Source organism: Acomys minous (genome assembly GCF_964271855.1).
Source record: "Acomys minous genome assembly, chromosome: 12".
Classification (NCBI taxonomy): domain Eukaryota; kingdom Metazoa; phylum Chordata; class Mammalia; order Rodentia; family Muridae; genus Acomys; species Acomys minous.
The window spans coordinates 68,555,263-68,576,723 of NC_140493.1; the positions used below are offsets into that span (position 1 = coordinate 68,555,263).

At 46.3% G+C, this 21,461-nt stretch overlaps 1 protein-coding gene across 1 annotated transcript in view; it reads left to right on the top strand.

Annotated features, from left to right (window-relative positions):
- Positions 1–3,324: 3,324 nt before the first annotated feature.
- YWHAE (tyrosine 3-monooxygenase/tryptophan 5-monooxygenase activation protein epsilon) overlaps positions 3,325–21,461 on the top strand; it is a 33,649-nt gene continuing 15,512 nt past the window's right edge. The window contains exon 1 of the mRNA XM_084802862.1: positions 3,325–3,541. Coding sequence (XP_084658988.1) covers positions 3,478–3,541 — 64 coding nt within the window. The 5' untranslated portion in view covers positions 3,325–3,477. The remainder of the gene's footprint in view (positions 3,542–21,461) is intronic.

A 21,461-nucleotide genomic window follows, 5' to 3' on the forward strand; every position in this document is an offset into this window, starting at 1 on the left:
CCTATGTGACGGTAGATGGAGCCCAGGGCTTTGTGCATGCTCGGTGTCTCAGCCAAGGTTACTATTCCAGTGATGAAACACCATGGCCAAAGAAACTTGGGGAAGGAGGGTGTAGTTGCTTTATGCTTCCACATCACAGTTCATCATCAAAGGAACTCACACAGGGCAGGAGAGGCCATGGAGGGCAGTGCTTACTGGTTTACTCTCTGCTTTCTTGTAGAACCCAGAATTACCAGTTCAGCGATGGTGGTACCTCTCCCATGAACCACTATTTAAGAAAATGCCCTACAGGCTTGTCTGCAGCTGGATTTTTTTTTTTTTGAGACAAGGTTTCTCTGTGTAGCCTTGGCCATCCTGGACTCTATTTGTAGACCAGGCTGGCCTCGAACTCACAGCGATCTGCCTGCCTCTGCCTCCCGAGTGCTGGGATTAAAGGCGTGCGCCACCAGCTGCAGCTGGATCTTATGGAGGCATTTTCTTAATTGAGGTTCCCTCCTCTCAGATGCCTACACTTTGTGTCAAGTTGACATACTAGGCAAGAACTCTACTGAGCTACAGCCACAGCTTTTGTGTCTATTAAGTAAATCTGGTTTACAAACTTAAGTATGTAAAATTAAAAAAAATATATTTTAAATATTTTATTTAATTTTAATTTTTATGTGCCTTAGTATGAGAGTATCAGATCTTGGCGTTAGAGACAGTTGTGAGCTGTCATGTGGGTACTGGGAATTGAACCCCGGGTCCTTTGGAAGAGCAGGCAGTGTTCTTAACTACTGAGCCATCTCTCCAGCCCCCTAAAAATATTTTTATTTATTTATTATTATGAATACAGTGCTCTGTCTGCATGTACGCCTGCAGGCCAGAAGAGGACATCAGATCACATTATAGATGGCTGTGAGCCAGCCTGTGGTTGCTGGGAATTGAACTCAGGACCTCTGGAAGGGCAGTCAGTGCTCTTAACCTCTGAGCCATCTCTCCAGCCCCTTAAGTATGTAAATTATGCAGTGATTACCCTAAAGGATTTTCAATGGGTTGTGAAGTCTCCACCAACCTTGTTGGTGCCTCAGAGCAGTGTCAGGTTTTTCCACTAATGGACTTTTACAAACTAATGACAGGGAATGGAGAGACATCTTAGCAGGTCAGAGCTCTGATTGCTCTTGCAGAGAAGCCGGGGTTCCTTCACAGTTCACAGCACACACATGGTGGCTCACAACCATCTGTGAACTCCAGCTCCTGGGCATCCAACGACGCTCTCTTCTGTCCCCCAGGGCACCGGACACACACATGATATACAGACCTACAGACTGGTAAACCCCTATGTGCACAATTACAGTAAATAAATCTTAAAAAACAAACAAACAAACCACCTGATTGCCGCAAATGAAACACAGTTGCCTAAGAGATACAATATACTAACACCAGGCAGGGTTTGCCTTTGATGTGTAGCTGAGGGTGGCCTTGAACTCCCAATCCTCTTGGCTCAGTGTCCTCAGTGCTGGGTTACAGGTGTGCACCACCATACCAGGTCTATCTGTTTCCTTTTTCAACTTCATGCTGTGCTTTTCTGCCTACATAATCCTTGGGGAACCTCAGAACCATCGTGTCCTAAATGGAGCTCTGGTTTCCCCTCTGTATTCTATCAGCCAACTCTTCCTGGATTGTTTTATCATTCGGTATGTGTCTATGTGTATTTTTTGAGACAGGGTCTCACAGTGTAGCCCCGTCTGGCCTGGAACTCACCCTGTAGACTAGGTTAGCCTGGAACTCAAGAGATCCACCTGCCTCTGCCTCCCATGTGGACCACCCTCCCTGGCCTTCCTGTTTGCTTTTTAGATAGTCTTACTCTCTTACCCAGGCTGGCCTGGAACTGGAAACTATGTAAACAAGGCTGGCTCCAAGCTCAACGCTCCTGCCTCAGCCTCTCAGGACTGGGATTGTAAGAGTGAGCTACCATATTCAGGGCTGTGTTTCTGCTATGCTGCTGGTACTGTTGTTTGTTTATTCCCCTGACAGGGTGGGGCCATGGAAAGTCAGGTTTTGCTTTATTCCCCACAGCTGGTCACCTACAAAGTCTTGTGGCCTCTCTGCGATGCTATTCCTGTCTGTCCTTTCCTCTCTGGCCAGAGACTATCATCGATTAGCTTTTGCTTGTATTCTGTAATATGATAATGTTAAGAGACAGTTTTCTGGGTCCAGCCATCTCAGGAACAAGTTCCATCTTGCCTGCAGGGTCAAAACTGAATTCATGTTCCCAGGTCCCCCAGACCCCAACTCCTTTCCTGCTTCTTCAGGTGTTTGTTTCACGGTTGTCTGTTGACCAGTAAAGGATGCAAAGAGGGAAGTTGCCATTGTCCGTTATCTAAGCTAAGGCACACAGGTTGTAAATGTACACTCTTCCTCTATCTAAATTCCAGGCCAAAGTCCAAGAGAGAACGTGACTGCAAAAAGCAGAGTAGAGGGTCCTGAAATTGGGTGACCCGGAAAGGCCCAGTCACCCACGTTTACTTCTTTGCTCACCCTTTGTGTTAAAATATGATTATCAGCTGGGCAGTGGTGGCGCACGCCTTTAATCCCATCACTCAGGAGGCAGAGGTTGGTGGATCCCTGTGAGTTCGAGGCCAGCCTGGTCTACAAAGTGAGTCCAGGATGGCCAAGGATATGCAGAGAAATCCTGTCTCGAAAAACCAAACCAAAACCAAAAAACAAACAAACAAAAAACCCCCAAAACCCCAAAAAACACCTCGGCTTTGCTTTGTGGCTCCTTAGTGCTGGGATTCAAGGCATGCACCAACATGCGAGGCAAGACTAGAGACTTTTTAACAAAAGTCCTGTCTTTGAAGGTCCAAAGAGAGAAAATACAGATGAACGGGGCAAGAAAATGCCCACAGTGTGTGAGCAAGAGAGATGACGTCGGAAAACTCGAGCTCTCCCTTTTTCACTGGTCAATTCTTTGCCTGCCTAGGGGCTAAAAGAGACCTGGAAAAGGAGTATGGATAAGGAAAAAACGTGCAAGGGTGCACAGTGCAGCAGGGCTGAGCCGATGGAGGAAGGCCTGGCGTTCCAAGAACCCGCGGTCGCCGCACAGGCTCCGGTTTCACTCCGCTCGGGCGGGTCCAGCCCGACAACGCCTCCAGCTGAGCCAGCCAGGCTCGGTGGAAGTCGCAGTTCCCGCCTCGGCGCTGAGCCGCCCGAGGAGGAGGAGGGGCGTCCGTCGCGCTGGTTCCAGCCTTTTCTGGCGCCGAACTCCCGGGTCCGCCCCCCCTCCTCTCCCCTAGTCCTCCCCCCCCCCCCCACGTCCCCGCCAGTTGCCAGGGAGCGGTTGCCATAGAGCTGAGCAGTTGTCCGCGTGCGCAGGCGGAAGTCCCGGATTGAGGCGCCGCCATTTTTACTGCTCGGACGCGGAGCGAGAAGCTGAGAGAGTCGGAGACGCTATCCGCTTCCATCCGTCGCGCAGACCCTGCCGGAGCCGCTGCCGCTATGGATGATCGGGAGGATCTGGTGTACCAGGCGAAGCTGGCAGAGCAGGCCGAGCGATACGACGGTGAGTCGTGGGGACGCCGCGGGGCTGGAAGTCTCGGACCCTCCGCCGCCACCGCCGCCGCCGCCGCCGCGCCGCCGCCCACAGAGGCCGGGAACCGGAGACAAAATGGCGGCACGGTCTCCGAGCCAGGCTGGGGACGTGGGTCGGGAAGCAGGAGATGGCCCGCAGGTCCCCGGAGCCGTGGGAGCCTCCGGGCCCGGGAGTTTGACCCCTCCGGTGTCCTTAGCTTTGCAGACGCTCGCCAGCCAGCAAGGCCCGGGGTGGAGGGTGGAGGAGGTGGTTGTAAAATGGCGGCTGGAGGGGGAGGGCGAGTCCCCGGGCGGGGGAAGGGGAGGAGGAGGAGGAGGTGGAGGAGGAGGAGATGGCGGGTGCCGTCTCCCGGCGAGCGGTCCCCACGGGAGCTCTGGGTCGGGATCGCGGCGGGATGTGGAGGGCGATTGGGTGGGGGGTGGGGGTGATGCGAGAAGCGGCAGCGGTCGCTCGGTTGAGGGCGGAATCTGGGAGCTGGTAGCGCGGGCGCCTTTTCAGGGAAATATGGCGGGTGGGGGCGGTGGCTTTTCCCCGGAGGCCCAGTGTGGGGCGGCGGCTGTGGAAGCCTCACAAAGGAGAAGCCTCGGGAGCGGACGGCTTCTCCGGGCCGATGGTGGGGAGTCGTCTTTGGTGAGGGTGGGGTGTGTGGAAATCACTGCAGATCGTCCTCTGGGTGGAGGCTAGCAGAGCTGCGGCGATTGGATTTCTTCCCATAGGCAGGCACACCTTGGGGTTGAACGGTTTTTTTTGGGGGGGGGCCTTTTCAGCCTCGCCTTTTTCTCGGGGAGGTGCAGAGCCTCACTCATAATCCCTTTGCTCTTAGCCAGGATGTGCCAAAGTTCGTGAGGTTCCCCCCCCCCCCCTTCACAAGCATCGAGTTCTGATGGATAGAATAGAATACAGGGGACCAGGCTTGCCAAGACTCTTCGGTACTGATTGCCCTTTGCAAGTGCCCGTGCCTCAGTCTACCCACTCTTAGTACTGATTGCCCTTTGCAAGTGCCCGTGCCTCAGTCTACCCAGTCTGTAAAAATGACTTTACTCTTCACAGCATTATGACCTGTTGAAAAAGTAGTTAAATCAAATAAATGTTGAGTAACACTCTTTTTGGTTGACAACCCAAGTTTGGAAATGTCTTGCTTGGCTCCGGGGGTGGGGTGGGGGTCTTTACCTATTTGGAGTACTCAGTTGAGGCTTGGGGATTTTAAATTAGGAATGTAGGAGATCCTAGCTTTTCTTCTTTTTTTTTCTGTTTTATGAATTTATTGTTACGTGACCGGGGCTGGAACCCAAGCTTGCGTGTTTGCAAGGCAAGTGCTCAAATACTGGACTACACCTCAGCCCTGTTTTACCCACTTGAAATAAATGCTTTTATGTACACATTTTAAGAGTGTTCATTTGACGTCCCCCTGAGCCCTGAGTGATGGAACTCAATCCCTTGTACGTGCTAGCTAGGTCAGCGCTCTCACTTAGTTAAATCCTTAGCTAACTTGAATTTAGTCTTTGAGAATTTCGTTGAAATATTTATTGTGTTTGTCTAGTCAGTTGCATATTCTAATCTTCCTTTCCCCTAATTTTGTAGCTAGATTCCTTGAGTTAGGGCAACATTTCATCAAACTAGGATTTACAAAGTGAAAAGTCACTTACATGGTTCCTGTGATTGATGTGGCTGTCCTGAAACTGTGGAGACCCGTCTGCCTTGACCTCACCTCCTCCTGTCTCTGCACCCCCCCCCCCCCAGTGCTGGGGCAAAGGCCTGCCAGCTAAGACTGGTTCCTGTGATTTTACTGTTTGAGGAGTGGAGTAGGGTGGGGCAAGACATCCTTGGAAATGTTACCCCTCAGATTTTTTTCCAAATTAGTTAAGCCACTTATTTTTCAAAAGTTAGGTCAGACTCTTTTCCTTGAATGCCAGTTTGGTCCTGTGGCAGCTTTTGGTTTGTTTCTAAAAGTCATTTTAAAAAGGATTTGCAAGCTTATATGATTGTAGTTTCCAGATAAATGACAAATTAATTTTAAAACATACTTGGGATTTGAGTGACGAGGGTTTTTGACTAAAGCCTGGCATTGTTGGTTATTGAGCATAAGACTAGATAAGCCACGGGGTGACTGTTGATTGCGTCCCCTTTAGACTCTGCAGGACTGCAGGCACTGGGAGGCACTCCTGTGATTTGGCTTAAGGAAGGTATTGGTAGAAAGAGAGGAGGAAGGCAGTCAGGAAACGTGATCACCCCCACTAAGTGTGGCAATTCAGTTTTGTTAGTGTAACAAGTGGATCTATGGTCCTAATCACTATGTAAATAAAGCATCAGGTTTGGTGAAAGAAAGCCTGGGAATACTGAGTTTTGGGTGCTTACAGGTAAATGTTGGCCTTTTAACTGACCCTGCTTGCTACTGTCCTAGGTTTATCTTGTATTTTGCATGCTGTATCTTTTGTTTGTTTTTGAGACAAGGTTTCTCTGTGTAGCCTTCCTAGACACTTTGTAGACCAGGTTGGCCTCACAGTGATCCTCCTGCCTCTGCCTCCCGAGTGCTGGGATTAAAGGCATACGGCACCACACCCAGCTGCATTGCATTCTGTATCTTTACTCTTCCCCATAGGGAATAGAAATCAATTTCTATAGATTACTTAATGGTCTTGGAAGAGGTGAGATACTATGTTTCAAGAACAGAACCAAATGGAGGTTTATATGGGAAATATTAAGGCTTGAGGCTAGGACTATTCACTTTTAAGTTTAGTAGTCTCTCAAGAGCCCTGGCTATCTTAGAACTAACAATATAGATCAGACTGGCCTCAAACTCCATCCTCTTGGCTCTGCCTCACAGTGCTTGGGAGTACGCTACCACACCCAGCCTAGTTTAGAAATCTCTTTAACAAGTCAGTAGTCCAACAAAGGTTTTTTTTGGTATGCTTTTAGCTGTATTAACCAAGTTAGCATAGTCAAATTATTATACATTTAAAACACAGTATAGAAAAGTTAAGAGGGCATTGCTGGAGATTGTACTGAGGACCTTATGCATACTAATACTAGGCAAGTGATCTACCATGGAACTTTATCTAGCCAGCTCTATTTTGAGACGGTTTCACTAAGTTGCCTAGGGTGGCCTTGAACTTGCCATTGCCATCTTGTTTTTTGTTTGTTTTTTGAGACAGGGTCTCTCTGTGTAGCTTTGGCTGTTCTAGACTCACTTTGTAGTCCAGGCTGGCCTCGAACTCACAACGATCCGCCTACCTCTTCCTCCCGAATGCTGGGATTAAAGGCGTGCGCCACCACGCCTGGCTCGTCATTGCCATCTTACCTCAGCCTCCCAAGCAGCTGAGTTTGGTGGTCCAAAAAAGGAGTGTCTTCTATTTTCTGGGATCAGAGGGGTCAGCAACTGTAATATTTGGCTTGTGTGGTGGTTCTGGTTTTGTCCTTTCCTAATCTTCATCCTGCCCAGATTGCCTCAGTGGGGCTGGTGTGGTGGCACATTCTTTACATTACACTTACAAGACAAGGCAGGAGGACCTGAAGCTCCAGGCTAGCCTGTGTTATGAAACCCTGTTTGAAAAAGACAAAATTAGCCAGGTGTGGTGGCATATATCTTCAGTCCCAGCACTCAGGAGGCAGATGCAGGCAGATCTCTGAGTTCTGGGCCGGCCAGAGTTATATAGATTCTATCATTTAAGGAAAAAAAAAAAAGCCAGGTGGTGGTGACGCACGCTTTTAATCCCAGCACTCCTTGGGAGGCAGAGGCTGGTGGATCTCTGAGTTCGAGGCCAGCCTGGTCTACAAAGCGAGTCCAGGACAACCAAAGCTACACAGAGGGCGGTGGTGGCCCACGCCTTTAATCCCAGCACTCGGGAGGCAGAGGCAGGTGGATTGCTGTGAGTTTGAAGCCAGCCTGGTCTACAAAGTGAGTCCAGGACAGCCAAGGCTACACAGAGAAACCAAAAAAAAAAAAAGAGCGATAAATAAAAGAGGGGGCTGGAGAGATGGCTTAGTGGTAAAGAGCACTGCTGTCCTTCCAGGGTACCTGGGTTCAATTCCCAGCACCTAAGTGGCAGCTTACAACCACCTGCAACTACCAATTCCAGGGCATCCCATGACCTCCTCTGGCAGCAGACACACATGTGTAGTACAGAGACATACATGCAGCCAAAACACCCATATACATAACAAATAAAAAGAAAATATTTTAATTTTTAAAGATTTATTTATTATCTATATACTGTTCTGCCTGCCAGAAGAGGGCACCCGATCTCATTATAGATGGTTGTGAGCCACCATGTGGTTGCTGGGAATTGAACTCAGGACCTATGGAAGAGCAGCCAGTGCTCTTAACCTCTGAGCCATCTCTCCAGCCCCGAAAATATTTTAAAAAGTAAAAAAAAAAAAAAAAATTCATTATGTGTGGTGTAGTTTGTTGACCCCCCTTTCATGGTCACTTGGGTCACTCCAAACACTGAAACACCAAAAATGCATCTGTTCTGAGTCATTGACTTGAGAGCTGTTTAAAAGACCATTTCTAAGAACATACTGTGCTAGTTAGGGAAGGACGGAGGCGTTCGTTCATTTGTTCGTTCATTCATTCATTCAGTGACATGGTCTCACTATGTTGACCGGAACTCACAGAGGACTTCGGTGCCTCCCAAGTTGCTGAAATTCAGTGTGCTCACAGTCATGCCCCTGCCCCTGCCTTTGCTTACAAGGGATGGATGCTCTTTACAAGGTGGGCGGTACACTCCGACCCCAGTGCTTCCAGGGACAAAACAGGAGAATTTGGAGATTAAGGTCAGCTTCAGCTATATGTAGTGAATTCGCTGTTACAAGACTCTCTCTCGCTTCCCTCCAAAATAAAGAGACGTTCTTTTTGTGCATTTTGGATCTTTCCTTCTTTGTTTGTTTCTTTCCGAGACAGGGTGTGTAGCCTTGCCGCCCTGGACTCATTGTAGACCAGGGTATCCTCGAACTCACAGGGATCCACCTGCTTCTGCCTCCCGAGTGCTGGGATTAAAGGCGCCACCACCGCCTGCCTGGATTTTTTTTTTCCATAGTATTGTGCACGTTCTTTTATCTTACACATCTGAGCATACCATGACTTGATAAATCACAGTTATTTGACGTGACTTTTACTGCTGTGGGTGTTCTTTACGCATTCTGTTCATTTTAACTTTGGTTTGTATGTGTGGTTCTCCCCATCCCAGGGTTTCTCTGTATATCTTTGGCTGTTCTGGACTCACTTTGTAGACCAGGCTGGCTTTGAACTCACAGTGATCCCACCCACCTCTCCCTCTCAAGTGCTGAGGTTACAGGTGTTTGGCAGTGTGCCAGGATGTCATTTTGGTTTTTTGAAAGAGGTCTCACAATATAGCTCTGACTGTCCTGGAACTCACTCTGTAGATCAGGCTGGCCTTGAACTCAGAGATCCAGCTGCATCTGCTGCTTCCTGAGTGCTGGGATTAAAGGTGTGGGCTACTATGTACATGTGTGTTGTGTGCATCAGCATGTGCTGTGGCACATGTATGGAGGTCAAAGAACAGCCAGTGGGAACTGGTCTTTCCCCCATGCAGGTCCTGGAGATTGAACTTAGGTGCTCAGGCGTGGCGGCAGGTGCCTTACCTGAGTGTTCTCATAGGCCCTCTTCTCGCTTTTTAAAAGAGCTGCTTTCATTTTCTGTGTGAATGTTTTGCCTTTGGGTATGTCTCTGTGCCACATGCATGCCTGGTGCCTCCAGAAGTCAGAAGAGGATATTGAATCCCCTGGAATTGGACTGACTTGGGAGCCGTGGCCGTGAGTGTGCTGGGAGTCAAACTTGGGACATCTGCAAGAACGAATGCTCTTAACTACTGAGCCAGCTCTCCAGCCTCTTCCCACTTCTCATTTAAAAATGTCTGAAGCAGGCCACTAACGGACTGCTCACGGACTAACCCAGTAGGAGGTGGGAGGCAGGAGAACAGAAGTCTTTGCAGTTAGCCAGACTTTGTTTTAAAGTAGAATCAGGCTTTGAGTTAACCTGTGGTGGAGTGCCTGCCGAACACAGGCAAGGCACTGGGGGAATAAAAGCAAAAGCACATGACCTCTCAGTGTTGGATAGCTTGGCCAGGAGAATATGTTATTTCTTCTGGTCTTTTGTCCTGGGCCATGTGCATCCTAACACATGCTCTGCCTCTGACCTACAGGCCCACCTCTAGAAGGTATTAAATATCTGACTTAAGTATGGTATGCTAAGTGAAAGTTTAGTGTATCTGATTTTATAAGTTGTTTTTGAGTACTCTTATGTGATTGAAAACTTTTAGGGGGTGGTTTTTGAGACAAGATTTCTCTGTAGCCCTGGCTGTCTCAGAACTTGCTCTGTAAACCACGTTGGCCTTAAACTCACAAACATCTCTCTGCCTCTGCTCTCCGAATGTTGGTTTAAGGGCCTGTGCCACCACTACTTAACCTGAAACTTTTGATTTTTTTTAAAGGACTATAGGGCTGTTTTTGCAATATAGTTTTCCTGTATTTCAAGAAAACTTGTTTGTATATAAACTAGAAACAGGCTATATAAAAGATGAGTTCCAGGGCTGGAGAGATGGCTCAGTGGTTAAGAGCACTAGCTGCTCTTAAAAAGATCCTGAGTTCAATTTCCAGCAACCACGTGGTAGTTTATAACAATATATAATGAGATCTGGTGCCCTCTTCTGCCAGGCAGGCAGAACACTGTATACCCGATAGATAAATCTTTTTTTTTTATTAGAAAAAATGGAAATCCAGAACTTTATGGTATACATATTTTTTAATACAACACCTAGAGCTATCGAGGCAATTTTCACAAAATTTTTTACTTCGTATAACAATATTGGCAAATAGAATGTTCCCTTCATTAGCCTGGCATGATGGTGCACGCCTTTAATCCCAGCACTCCAGAGACAGAGGCAGGAGGATCACTGTGAGTTCAAGGCCAGCCTGATCTACAAAGCGAGTCCAGGAAAGCCAAGGCTACACAGAGAAACCCTGTCTCGAAAAACAAAACAAAACAAAAAAAGAATGTTCTCTTCATTTTAACAGTCAGAAGAAACACTTTGGGATAGTACATTGCTAGGGAGGTGGAGCAGGCCTGTAGTCCCAACATTCAGCATTTGGGAGATCGAATGAGAAGACCAATGTGCTCTTCTCAGTTCTGTATGTAATTGAGTAAGGAGTTACGGAGTGTATGTGTAATATGCTTTTCTTTCTTTCTTTCTTTCTTTCTGGTTTTTCTTTTTTTCTTTTTCTTTTTTTTTTCGAGACAGGGTTTCTCTGTGTAGCCTTGACTGTCCTGGACTCACTTTGTAGTCCAGGCTGGCCTTGAACTCACAGCGATCCACCTGCCTCTGCCTCCCCAGTGCTGGGATTAAAGGTGTGTGCCACCACGCCCAGCTCCTTTTTTTGGTTTTTCAAGACAGGGTTTCTCTGTGTATCCTTGGCTGTCCTGGACTCACTTTGTAGACCAGGCTGGCCTCGAACTCACATCCATCCTCCTGCCTCTGCCTCCCAGTGCTGGGATTAAAAGAGTGTGTCACCACACCTGACTATATGTTTGTTTCTTTAATAGTTTTGAAATAGCTTTCTTTCTTTCTTTTTTTTAAAGATTTATTTATTTATTTGGTATGCAGTGCTCTGCCTGCATATATATACTTGCAGACCAGAAGAGGGCATCAGATCACACTATAGATGGTTATGAGCCACCATGTGGATGCTGGGAATTGAACTCGAGACCTCTGGAAGAGTAATCAGTGCTCTTAACCTCTGAGCCATCTCTCCAGCCCAAAATAGCTTTTTTGTTTTAAAAAAAAAAAAAAGGCTTGGGGTTAGAGAGATAGCTCAAAGGTTAAGAGCACTGGCTGCTCTTCCAAAGGTCATGAATTCAATTCCCAGCAGCCAGATAGTGGCTCACAACCATCTATAACGAGATCTAGTGTTCTGGTGTGCAGGTAGAATGCTGTATACACTATAAATAAACAAATCTTTAGAAAAAAAGGTTTATTTCCAGTGTATGTGCACCATGTGCATACCTGGTGCCCTTGAGGGTCAAAAGAGTGTGTCAGATCCCATGAAACAGGAGTTGAGATAGTCATTAGCCACCATGCCGGTGCTGGGAGCTCAACTCTGGACTTCTTTAAGAACAGCAACTTTTTTTTTTTTTTTTTTATGAGACTGGGTTTCTCTGTGTAGCCTTGGCTGTCCTAGACTCCCTTTTGTAGACCAGGTGGCCTTGAACTCACAGCGATCCGCCTGACTCTGCTTCCCAAGTGCTGGGATTAAATGCGTGCACCACCACGCCCAGCTCACAGAGTACTTTGTAAAAAATATTTTCCTCTTTTTTTTTTTTTTTCCCTTTTATCTATAGGAATGTCCTTAACAAATGTGGAACATTTTTGGAAGGGCGGTGGTGGGTATATAATTAGCGTTCCCAATAGGCCTGATAGCTGTGAAGCAGAGTCCGTCAGAGGGCAGTGAGTAGCAGCAGCACAGTGACTACTCTTTCTGTGGCTAATTTGCTGCGTTTAAGTACTGTTACATCTCAGCTGGTGGGAAGAGTTGCCCACACACCTTCACGGATTGAGCTTGTTCTGTAACTAGATGCTGATGCTTGAGCAGCCCTATAGGAACAGTTCTGGGGGCTTGTTTAAGCTCATTAAATAGAAGCAAGTTATGACCAGGGGAAATCTTCAAAATTTATTATGAAATCCAGATGTCTTGAAAAAAAAACTGCTAATTTATTATTATGCTAGAACACTTGGCATGAGCTTGCCATTTGACAGTACCAGTTTTCTTGATGATTTTTTTTTTAGTGTAAGTTTTAGAGATGGATCTCAAGTCCTCATGCTTGTACTGCAGGCAACTTGATGGGCTAAGCCCTATTGTTTTTATTATTTTTGGTGATGATAGGAACTCCATCCTTGGCTGGCTGTAACTTGCTTTGTGGGCTGGCTGATTTCAAACTTCTGACAGTCCTTGTCACTTCTGTTCAAGTAGTGGAATGTTACATGTGTGTTCTAGCACACCGGGCCAATTTCTTTTTTTTTAAGACAGAATCTCACTGTGTACCCCAGGCTTGCTATGTAGGTTCAGGCTGGCCTTTAGCTCACAGATATGTGTCTCTGCTATGTCCCACCATGCCTGCCCTAATTTTTATTTTGAGACATGGGTCTTATTTCCAGGCATATGCTACCATGCCCAGGTTAGTTTACCCACTTAAAATTTTCTAAGCTTTGTTTTCCACCACAGATATTGTAGATCCATGTCCTGAGAACTTCGGTTTTCTTCAAATTTTGCATTTGGTAGAAAATAAGATAGAGCAAAAGAAAATTGAAACTCTTCTTGGTTTTTCGAGACAGAGTTTCTCTATGTAGCCTTGGCTGTCCTGGACTTGTTTTATAGAGCAGGCTGGCCTCGAACTCAGATCGATCACCGGCCTCTGCCTCTGCCTCCCGAGAGCTGGGATTAAAGGCATGCGCCACCATGCCCGGCTGAAAATTGAAACTCTTAAGCTGTCTCAACTATCTAAATGGGAATGGGAGAAGTCAAGGCTGTGATAGGTGCTGATAGTAGAGCTGTCTGCCCACTAATCAGTGTGACAGTGTCAGAGCCAGATATGCTGGTTTTATTTTTTCTATCCTGAGCTGGTTCTAAATAAGACTTAGAGACTTAGAGCTTGCAACAGTGGCCTAAGTTCAGAACTTTGCCCACATATATTTATAGATTTGTTCATACTTTATAACTATGCTGCCAAAATCATCAGATTTTGGGCCCGGAGAGGTGGCTCAGCAGTTAAGAACATTGGCTGCAGGCTGGGTGTGGTAGTGTACACCTTTAATCCCAGCACTCAGGAGGCAGAGGCTGGCGGATCGCTGTGAGTTTGAGGACAACAACAAAACCACACACCAGAGCCAGAAGCAGTGGCGCATGGCGGTAGTCCCAGCTCATAGGAAGCAGCGGCAGGTGGATCTTTGGGTTCCAAGACAGCCAACGCTACACAGAAACCCTGTCTGGAAAAACAAAAAACAAGCAAACAAAACCCACACCATATTTTATGTAGAAAACATACTTACCATGATGTTCCTTACACACACACCCCACACACCCCCACCTTCCCCGCCGCCATTTCTTCTTTGTTTCTGTATTGAGGATTGAACCCAGGACCTTCACATACACTAGGCCAACACTATAGGAGACAGTCCAGGTTGGAAATAGATGGCTCAGCCATTAAAGTTGAGGCTCACAACCAATCGTCAACATAATTCCCTGGTTATGACTTTGAAATTTAACCCTTTAAAATTAACATTTTGGGCTGTGAGTGGTGGCACACACCTTTAATCCCAGCACTCGGGAGGCAGAGGCAGGCGGATCACTGTGAGTTTGAGGCCAGCCTGGTCTACAAAGTGAGTCCAGGACAGCCAAGGCTACACAGAGTGACCCTTTTTTTAACATTGTGGAGATGGGTGGAGGTCAGGGGACGACGCCTTGTGGTTGTCTCTTACTTGGTTCTGGAACTCATATCTCTGACCATAACCTTTTGTGGGTGTTTTTTCCCCTGTAGCCCCAGGGTGGCATTGAACTCAGATATCCTCCTGATCACCATGCCTGACTGGAGTGCTTACTTTTAGTATGGGAAAAGATTCATTGTGAAGCTGAGTGTGGTGGTGTGTGCTTAAAAAAGAGGCAGATACAGGAAGACCTCTGGGTTCCAGGCCAGATTGCTTACATAGTGAATCCCAGGACAGTCAGAATACGTAGAGAGACCTTCTCTCAAACAACAAAACATGACCGACTTGTTGACAGTGGTTTCTGCTCTGTTAGAGGGTGGTAGACTGACAGGGCAGCATGTTCCCTGTTGATTCTCCTACTTGGTACTGATATAAAGTACCACCCTACTATAAAACCTTTCTAAAGGGCAGAGCTACTTGGTAGTGTGTGTCTAGTTGGTTCCTTGTGCCACATAAAATGGACATGGCAGCACATACCTATAATCCCAGCACTCCATAGCGAGTTAGACAGGTCAGCCTGGGCTTCATGAGACTCAAACCATTTTCAGCCGCTTGTGCTATAATCCTAGCACTTGTGATATTTTAAGCTGCAGGATTCTGAATTGAAAGGACAACCTGGGCTACATAGCCAGATCCTGTCATAAATCCTGTCCTTTTTTTTTTTTTTTTTTAAAGATTTATTAATTTATTACGTACACAGTGTTTTGCCTGCAGGCCAGAAGAAGGTATCGGATCTCATTTTATATGGTTGTGAGTCACCATGTGGTTGCTGGGAATTGAACTCAGGACCTTTGGAAGAGAAGAAGGTGCTCTTATCCTCTGAGCCATCTCTCCAGCTCATAAATCCTGTCTTAAAAGGCAACTATTGACTACCATAATAAATCTTTAAAGTAATTTCACTGTTCCCATCCCCTCCCAGGCAGAGTTTCTCTGTGTAGCCTTGGCTGTCCTGGACTCACTTTGTAGACCAGGCTGGCCTCAAACTCAGAGATCATCCTGCCTCTGCCTCCGAAGTGCTTGGATTAATGCCATGCGCCCACCTTTTAGCTACCATTCTTAAATGCTGTTCTGTGTGACACATGCCTTTAATCATAACACTTTGGAAGCAGGGACTGGGGTATCTTTTGAGTTGGAGGACAGCCTGGTCTAAATAAATAGCAAGTTCCAGGCCTGCTTGGGCGGCATAGTGAGACCTGCAAAGCAGGTACCACTTGTTTTCCAGATAAATATATTTAAATGAAGGGGCCAGGGACATGGCTTCACAGTTACGAATGCTTGTTGCTCTTGCAGAGAGGGGGTCAAGGCTTGGTCCCCAGCACCCACAAAGCAACTCACAGCTGTCTGCAACTTCAGTTCTAGGGAGTCTGACAATTTCCTCTCGTCTGCTCAGACACTTGCATGGACTAGGTGCACATAATACACTCAGGAACTCATAAACATAAAGTAAGTATAGTAGCCTGGTGTCACTCTGGGAGACAGAGGCAGGCAGATCTCTGTGGGTTCAGGGCCAGCCTGGTCTACAAAGTCAGTCCAGGACAGCCAAGGGCACACAGAAAAACCATGTCTCGAACCCCCCAACCCCCAAATTTTAAAGTAAGTGTATAAAAATACACGTAAAACCAAAAAATAAAAAAAATAAAAATGTAAATGAAAACAAATAGGCAACATTGTTAGTGTTTAGTGTACAGTGTGGTTTACTCTAAAGCAATCCTTCCACTTGACACTTGCTGTTTGTGCAGTGTTGTAAATATCAATCAGCCTTTCTGAGGCCGCTCATTCAGCTAACCTTGAACTTGCTGCTTAGCCTAGACGGCCTTGAACTGCTGATCTCTCATTGAAGTTCTATTCTTAGTTTTTAATTTTACAATGTGGAAATTGCTTTGGGGCCTGGGGAAATACTCAGTCTGTCAGGTGCTTGTCATGGCAATCACAGACACTTGAGTTTAAGCTCCAGCACCCAGTTAAAAGTCTATTACTTGCTTATCTTTCCAGCATGCTTGTAATTCTCTCTCTGGGGAGGCAGGGACCTGGCAATCCCTGGGGTTCCCTAACTGGTCACTGTAGCCTAATTGCTGAACCATAGATTTAGTGAACCTTTTTTAAAGGTGGAAAGCAGGGTGGTGATGGTGCACACCTTTAATAGCAGCACGAGGAAGGCAGAGGCAGGCTACACAGAGAAACCCTGTCTTGATGAAAAAACAAACAGAGGAACCAAACTAAGGTGGAGCTGAGTGGTGTATTGCGCCTTTGGGAGGTGGAGGCAGGCAGGTCTTTGAATTCAAGGCCAGTCTGGTCTACAGAGTAAGTTCCAGGACAGCCAGGACCTCACAGAGAAAACCCTGTCTAGAAAAACAAAGCAAAAAATTAATTTAAAAATTAAAACATTTTTTCTTACACCCTTTCGTGAGCGCGCGCGCGCGCACGCTTCTTGCTTATGTACGAATGATAACCATTGTGCGCATGTGGAAGCCAGAGAACCACTTGTGGAAGTTTGCTCTTTCCTTTCTCCATGTGGGTTGTGAAATTGAACCAAGGCCATCAAACCATCTTGTCGGGCCCCTTCTGTTTTGAAATGAGAGCTTGCTGTGTTGCTTAGGCTTAATTTGGGAGGTGACGGGTGGCTGAGGTTATCTTCCCTCAGCCTTTCCAGTAGCTGCATCTTCAGGGATGCAGGTGTGTGCTACACTATGCCTGGATGAAGTTTGTTTGTTTGTTTTTAATTTAATTTAATTTTTTCCAAGACAGGGTCTCTTGTGTTAGCCTTGGCTGTCCTGGACTCACTTTGTAGACCAGGCTGGCCTCGAACTCACAGCAATCCGCCCACCCCTGCCTCCCGAGTGCTGGGATTAAAGGCGTGTGCCACCATGCCCGGCCCTGGATGAAGTTTTGAATTGTGCATCTACTTAAATCAATTTTTTACTTACCAGGTTGGGGCGAGATCGTACTGAGTTGATTTTTTTTTTTAATATGGTAATCTGATACCTCTGCCTCACCTGTGCTGATTAAGGACATACACCAGAGTTGGCTTTATAAAAGCGGACTCAGGAGGTGGAGGCAGAGGGTCAGGAATCTGTGTCATCCCTGGCTGCATAGAGAATTCCAGGCTACCCAGCTCCCTGACACAAAAATAAATGGGCTGGAGAGGTGGCTCGGCAGTGGAACACTTGCTGCTCTTGTGAGGGAAGACCCAGGGTTGATTTCCAGCACTCACTGTAACTTCAGTTCCAGGAGATCCTGTACCCTCTTTGAAATTCCTTGGGCACCAGGCATGCCTATAATCCCAACACTTTGTGGACGGAGGCAAAAGGCCTGCTTCTGCTATATAACAGAATTCAAGGCTAGCCTGAGCTATATAAGATACCATCTCAAGCCAGGCTGTGGTGGCGTACACCTATAGTCCCAGCACTTGGGGAGGCTGAGCCAAGGCAGACCTCTGTGTAGCCTTGCTGTCTTGGACTCCCTTTGTAGACCAGGCTGGCCTCGAACTCACAGCGATCCACTTGCCTCTGCCTCCCGAGTGCTGGGATTAAAGGCGTGCGCCACTACTGCCCTATCCCACCTTTGTTTCAGAATGCTGCCAGCACTTTGCTCTGTCTCCTTCCTTCCCTCCATCTTTCCTTTCTGTCTTTTTCTTTTGAAACAGGGTTTCTCTGTGTAATAGCTCTTGCTGTCTTGGGCTTGCTTGTATACCAGGGTGGGTTTAATGATTTTACTTTATTTATTTCTGTGTGTGTGTGTGTGTGTGTGTGTGTGTGTGTGTGTGTGTGCGCGCGCGCGCGCGCACCTCCCTGTGGCTGCTGAGGTTTATTTGCACCACATGTGCCAGTGCCCATAGGAGCCAGAAAAAAAGAGTGTTGGATTCCCTAGAACTCTGGAACTAGAGTTAGGAGGTGGTGAGCCACTCTGTGTGTTGGGAACCAAACGTGGGTCTCTTGTAAGAGTAGAAAGCGAACTCCAGGCTTGTACCTAAACCTTTGTTGTTTTTGATACTGGATTTCCCTTTATCCTAGACAAGCCTCATTGGCAACCTTCCTGGTTCTGGGATTTCAGGGATATACTACTATTCCTGGTTTATAAGGGATTTTGAAGGATATTCACAGAAGTGCAGCCTTTTGTTTTGTTTTTTGAGATAAGGTCTCACTATGTAGCTCTTGGAGCTCTGGCTGTCCAGAATTCACTATGTAGACGATGGCCTCCAACTCAGAGCTCTGCTTTTGCCTTCCAAGTGCTGGGATCAAAGGTATCCACCCCTTGCCCTCTCACCTGAATGAGTTCAGCTTTTTAAGAGTGATGACAGAGGCAGGCATATCGCTATGAGTTCGAGGCTAGCATTGTCTACAAAGTGAGTCCAGGATAGCCAAAGCTACACAGAGAAACCTTGTCTCCAAAAACCAAAAAACACTGCCTTGTCCTTAGGCAGTGAGGCATATGCCTTTTAATTAACTCCAGCCCTCAGGAGACAGAGACAGAAACTCCTGAGTTTGAGGCCAGCCTGCTGCTCTACAGACTTGAGTTCCAGGACAAGCAGGGCCACACAGAGAAACCCTGTCTCTGAACAACCAAAACAACAAACCCTGGAACCTGTCAAGGTTGGCAGGGATTTAATGTTTACAAGGCAGTTATAAGTCAGTTTAACCCTCTGAGAATGGCATTGTAGCTAACACTTTGGAGTGCAGTCCTGTTAATAATCAAATTGTCTATAGGTATCATAATGAATCTCTCTGTGTCTTGAGAAAGGTCTTTGTATCTCTGGTTACCATTTCGCCCGGTATGTTGACCAGGCTGGCCTTGAACTCACAAAAGATCTGTGTGCCTCTGCCTTATGAGCGCTGGAATTAAAGGCATATTCTACTATCCCCAGCTCATTCTGAATAGAATCAATTCATATCGTCTCAAACTGTCCAGATTTGGTTGTGGAGATGAATCAGTGGGTACGAATGTTTGCTTCCTAGGCTGTGAGGACTGTGCTCCAACTCCTGTTGCCATGTGATTTTGGATGTGGCCAAGCACTTGGGGTCTAAGTGGTTTTCAACCTTCCTAATGCTGCAACTCTTTAATACAGTTCCTGGTGTTGTGACTCCCAACCATAAAGTGGTTCTTGTAGCTACTTCATAACTGAAATCTTGTTAACTGTTATGAATTGTAATATAGTATCTTGTGTTTTCCAGTGATGTTAGGTGACCCTGTTAAAGGGTCCTTTGACCCCCAAAGGAGTCTCAACCCACAGGCTGGGAACCACTCGCTGGTCTAGAGGATTGCTGAGGCTTGTTGACGTAAGAGTTAGACCCCAGCCTCTTCAGTGAGAGACCTGTCTAAAGAGAATAAAGCAGAAAATGGTAGGGCAGGGCACCTGGCATCCTCCTTGGCGTCCCGTGAATGCTCATGTACACCACATACGTTTACACATGGTTCATCCCCGGCACCTTAGTACTTAAGAGGCCAGGGAAGGAGGATTACTGTGAATTTGAGGCAGCCTGAGCTTCCTTAGTGCTTTATGCCAACCTGGGTAACAGCAGTGTGAGACTCTTTAAAAAAAAAAAAAAAGTCTAAGTTACTTGTTTTTAGAGGGGGTCTCATATAGCCTGGGTTGGCGTCCAACTTGATATATAGCAGACAATGGCCTTGAACTTCTTTTTTTGTTCTTTGTTTTTGAGACAGGTTTGTCTGTGTAGCCTTGACTATCCTGGACTCGCTTTGTAGACCAGGCTAGCCTCGAACTCACAGCAACCCGCCTGCCTCTGCCTCCCAAGTGCTGGGATTAAAGGTGTGTGCCACCACTGCTCAGCTGGTAGCAAGCATCATATTAACCTGTTTACATCTCGTTATTTTCTCCTAGTGAAGGACTGCTGTGTGTGATGGGGATTCTTATTCTCTAACGGTCTGTCTCTGCATCTCTGTCTTGGTCAGGGTGTGTGTGTGTGTGTGTGTGTGTGTGTGTGTGTGTGTGTGTGTGTGTGTGTGTGTGTTTTGTAAGGTTTATTATGTATACAGTATTCTGCCTGCATGTGGCCCTGCAGGCCAGAAGGCACCAGATTTCATAGATGGCTGTGAGTCACCATGTGGTTGCTGGGATTGAACTCAGGACCTCTGGAAGAGCAGTCAGTGCGCTTAACCCCTGTGCCATCTCTCCAAGCCCTGGTTTGGTTTTATTGGTCTGACTTTAGCCAGATTACCCTTGGCTTCAGTTTCCTGTCTTTAAAATTATGAAATAGTTGGTTAACATTTTTCCATTTGTTTTATCATCCTTTGGTTTAATGTAGCTTAGTTCATTGTGTGATTAACTGTTGGCTAATGGATCCTTACTCATAGAATTACTGTATGCTTGTTACAGTGTACATTATTGGCTCTTACCATCAGGGATTTTGAATCAACAAATCTAAAATTTTCCTAGGTAATAAGCAGTGTCATTAAGACCTTTGTAAGCCACCCTCTTCCCCTTTTCTTTATCATAGGTACTCAGTATTTATTATATTTTCGGTTTTTCCTTTTTTATTCATAAACTGTTAGTGTTTCTTTTTCTGTTATATTTGGAATATCTCAGATTATTTGGCTCCTTTTCTTTGCTTGCCATCTAGTGGTAACAAGTAATAGTTACCAAAAGTTATTCCAGCAGGGGAATTTGATCTAGGCTGTCCCTAAATTCTTAGAAATCCTGTTTCAGCTTCCTGTTGCTAGGATTTGTTGCTAGGATTTCAGGCATGAGCCACTGTTGGATAGCTACCTTTATTTTATTTTTTTGAGGCAGTTTTTCTCTCTGTAGCCTTGGCTGTCCTGAACTTGCTCTGTAGACCAGGCTGTCCTCAAAAGCACAGAGATCCACCAGCCTCTGCCTCCCTGAGTGTTGAGATTACAGGTCTGAGCCACTGTGCCTGGCTTTTTCTTTTTCTTTCTTTCTTTCTTTCTTTCTTTCTTTCTTTCTTTCTTTCTTTCTTTCTTTTTTTTCCCCTGGCTTTTTCTTACATAGCTTATTTTAGACTAGGTCCCCCTGACACCTAGTGTGTTGATAGCTTAGCCTTCTGAAATTGCAGGCATGTGTGCAGTGCACCCTCACTAGAAATGCTTGGCTTGACTCACTTGTTTTGGTGATTATAAAGTTATGTTTGTTAAACTTCTTATTAGAAAGGATATGTGATCCAGATTAAACCCAAGGCTTTTGTGTTCTAGCTGGGCTAGCTCCTTTCCTTTTGTTTGTGTTCAGACAGGCTCTTCCTATGCAGCTTTGGCTGGTCCCATACTATTGCAGCTCAAAGTGGATTTTGAATTTAAGACAATCTTTCTGCATCAGCCTCTATGCAATGATTACAGAACTGCACTCTCCCCTCTTGATTTCCAGGGGTCCCCCCCCCAAAGTTATGTATTTTCTATTAACTTTGCCAGGGAAGCTAAGATAACCATGA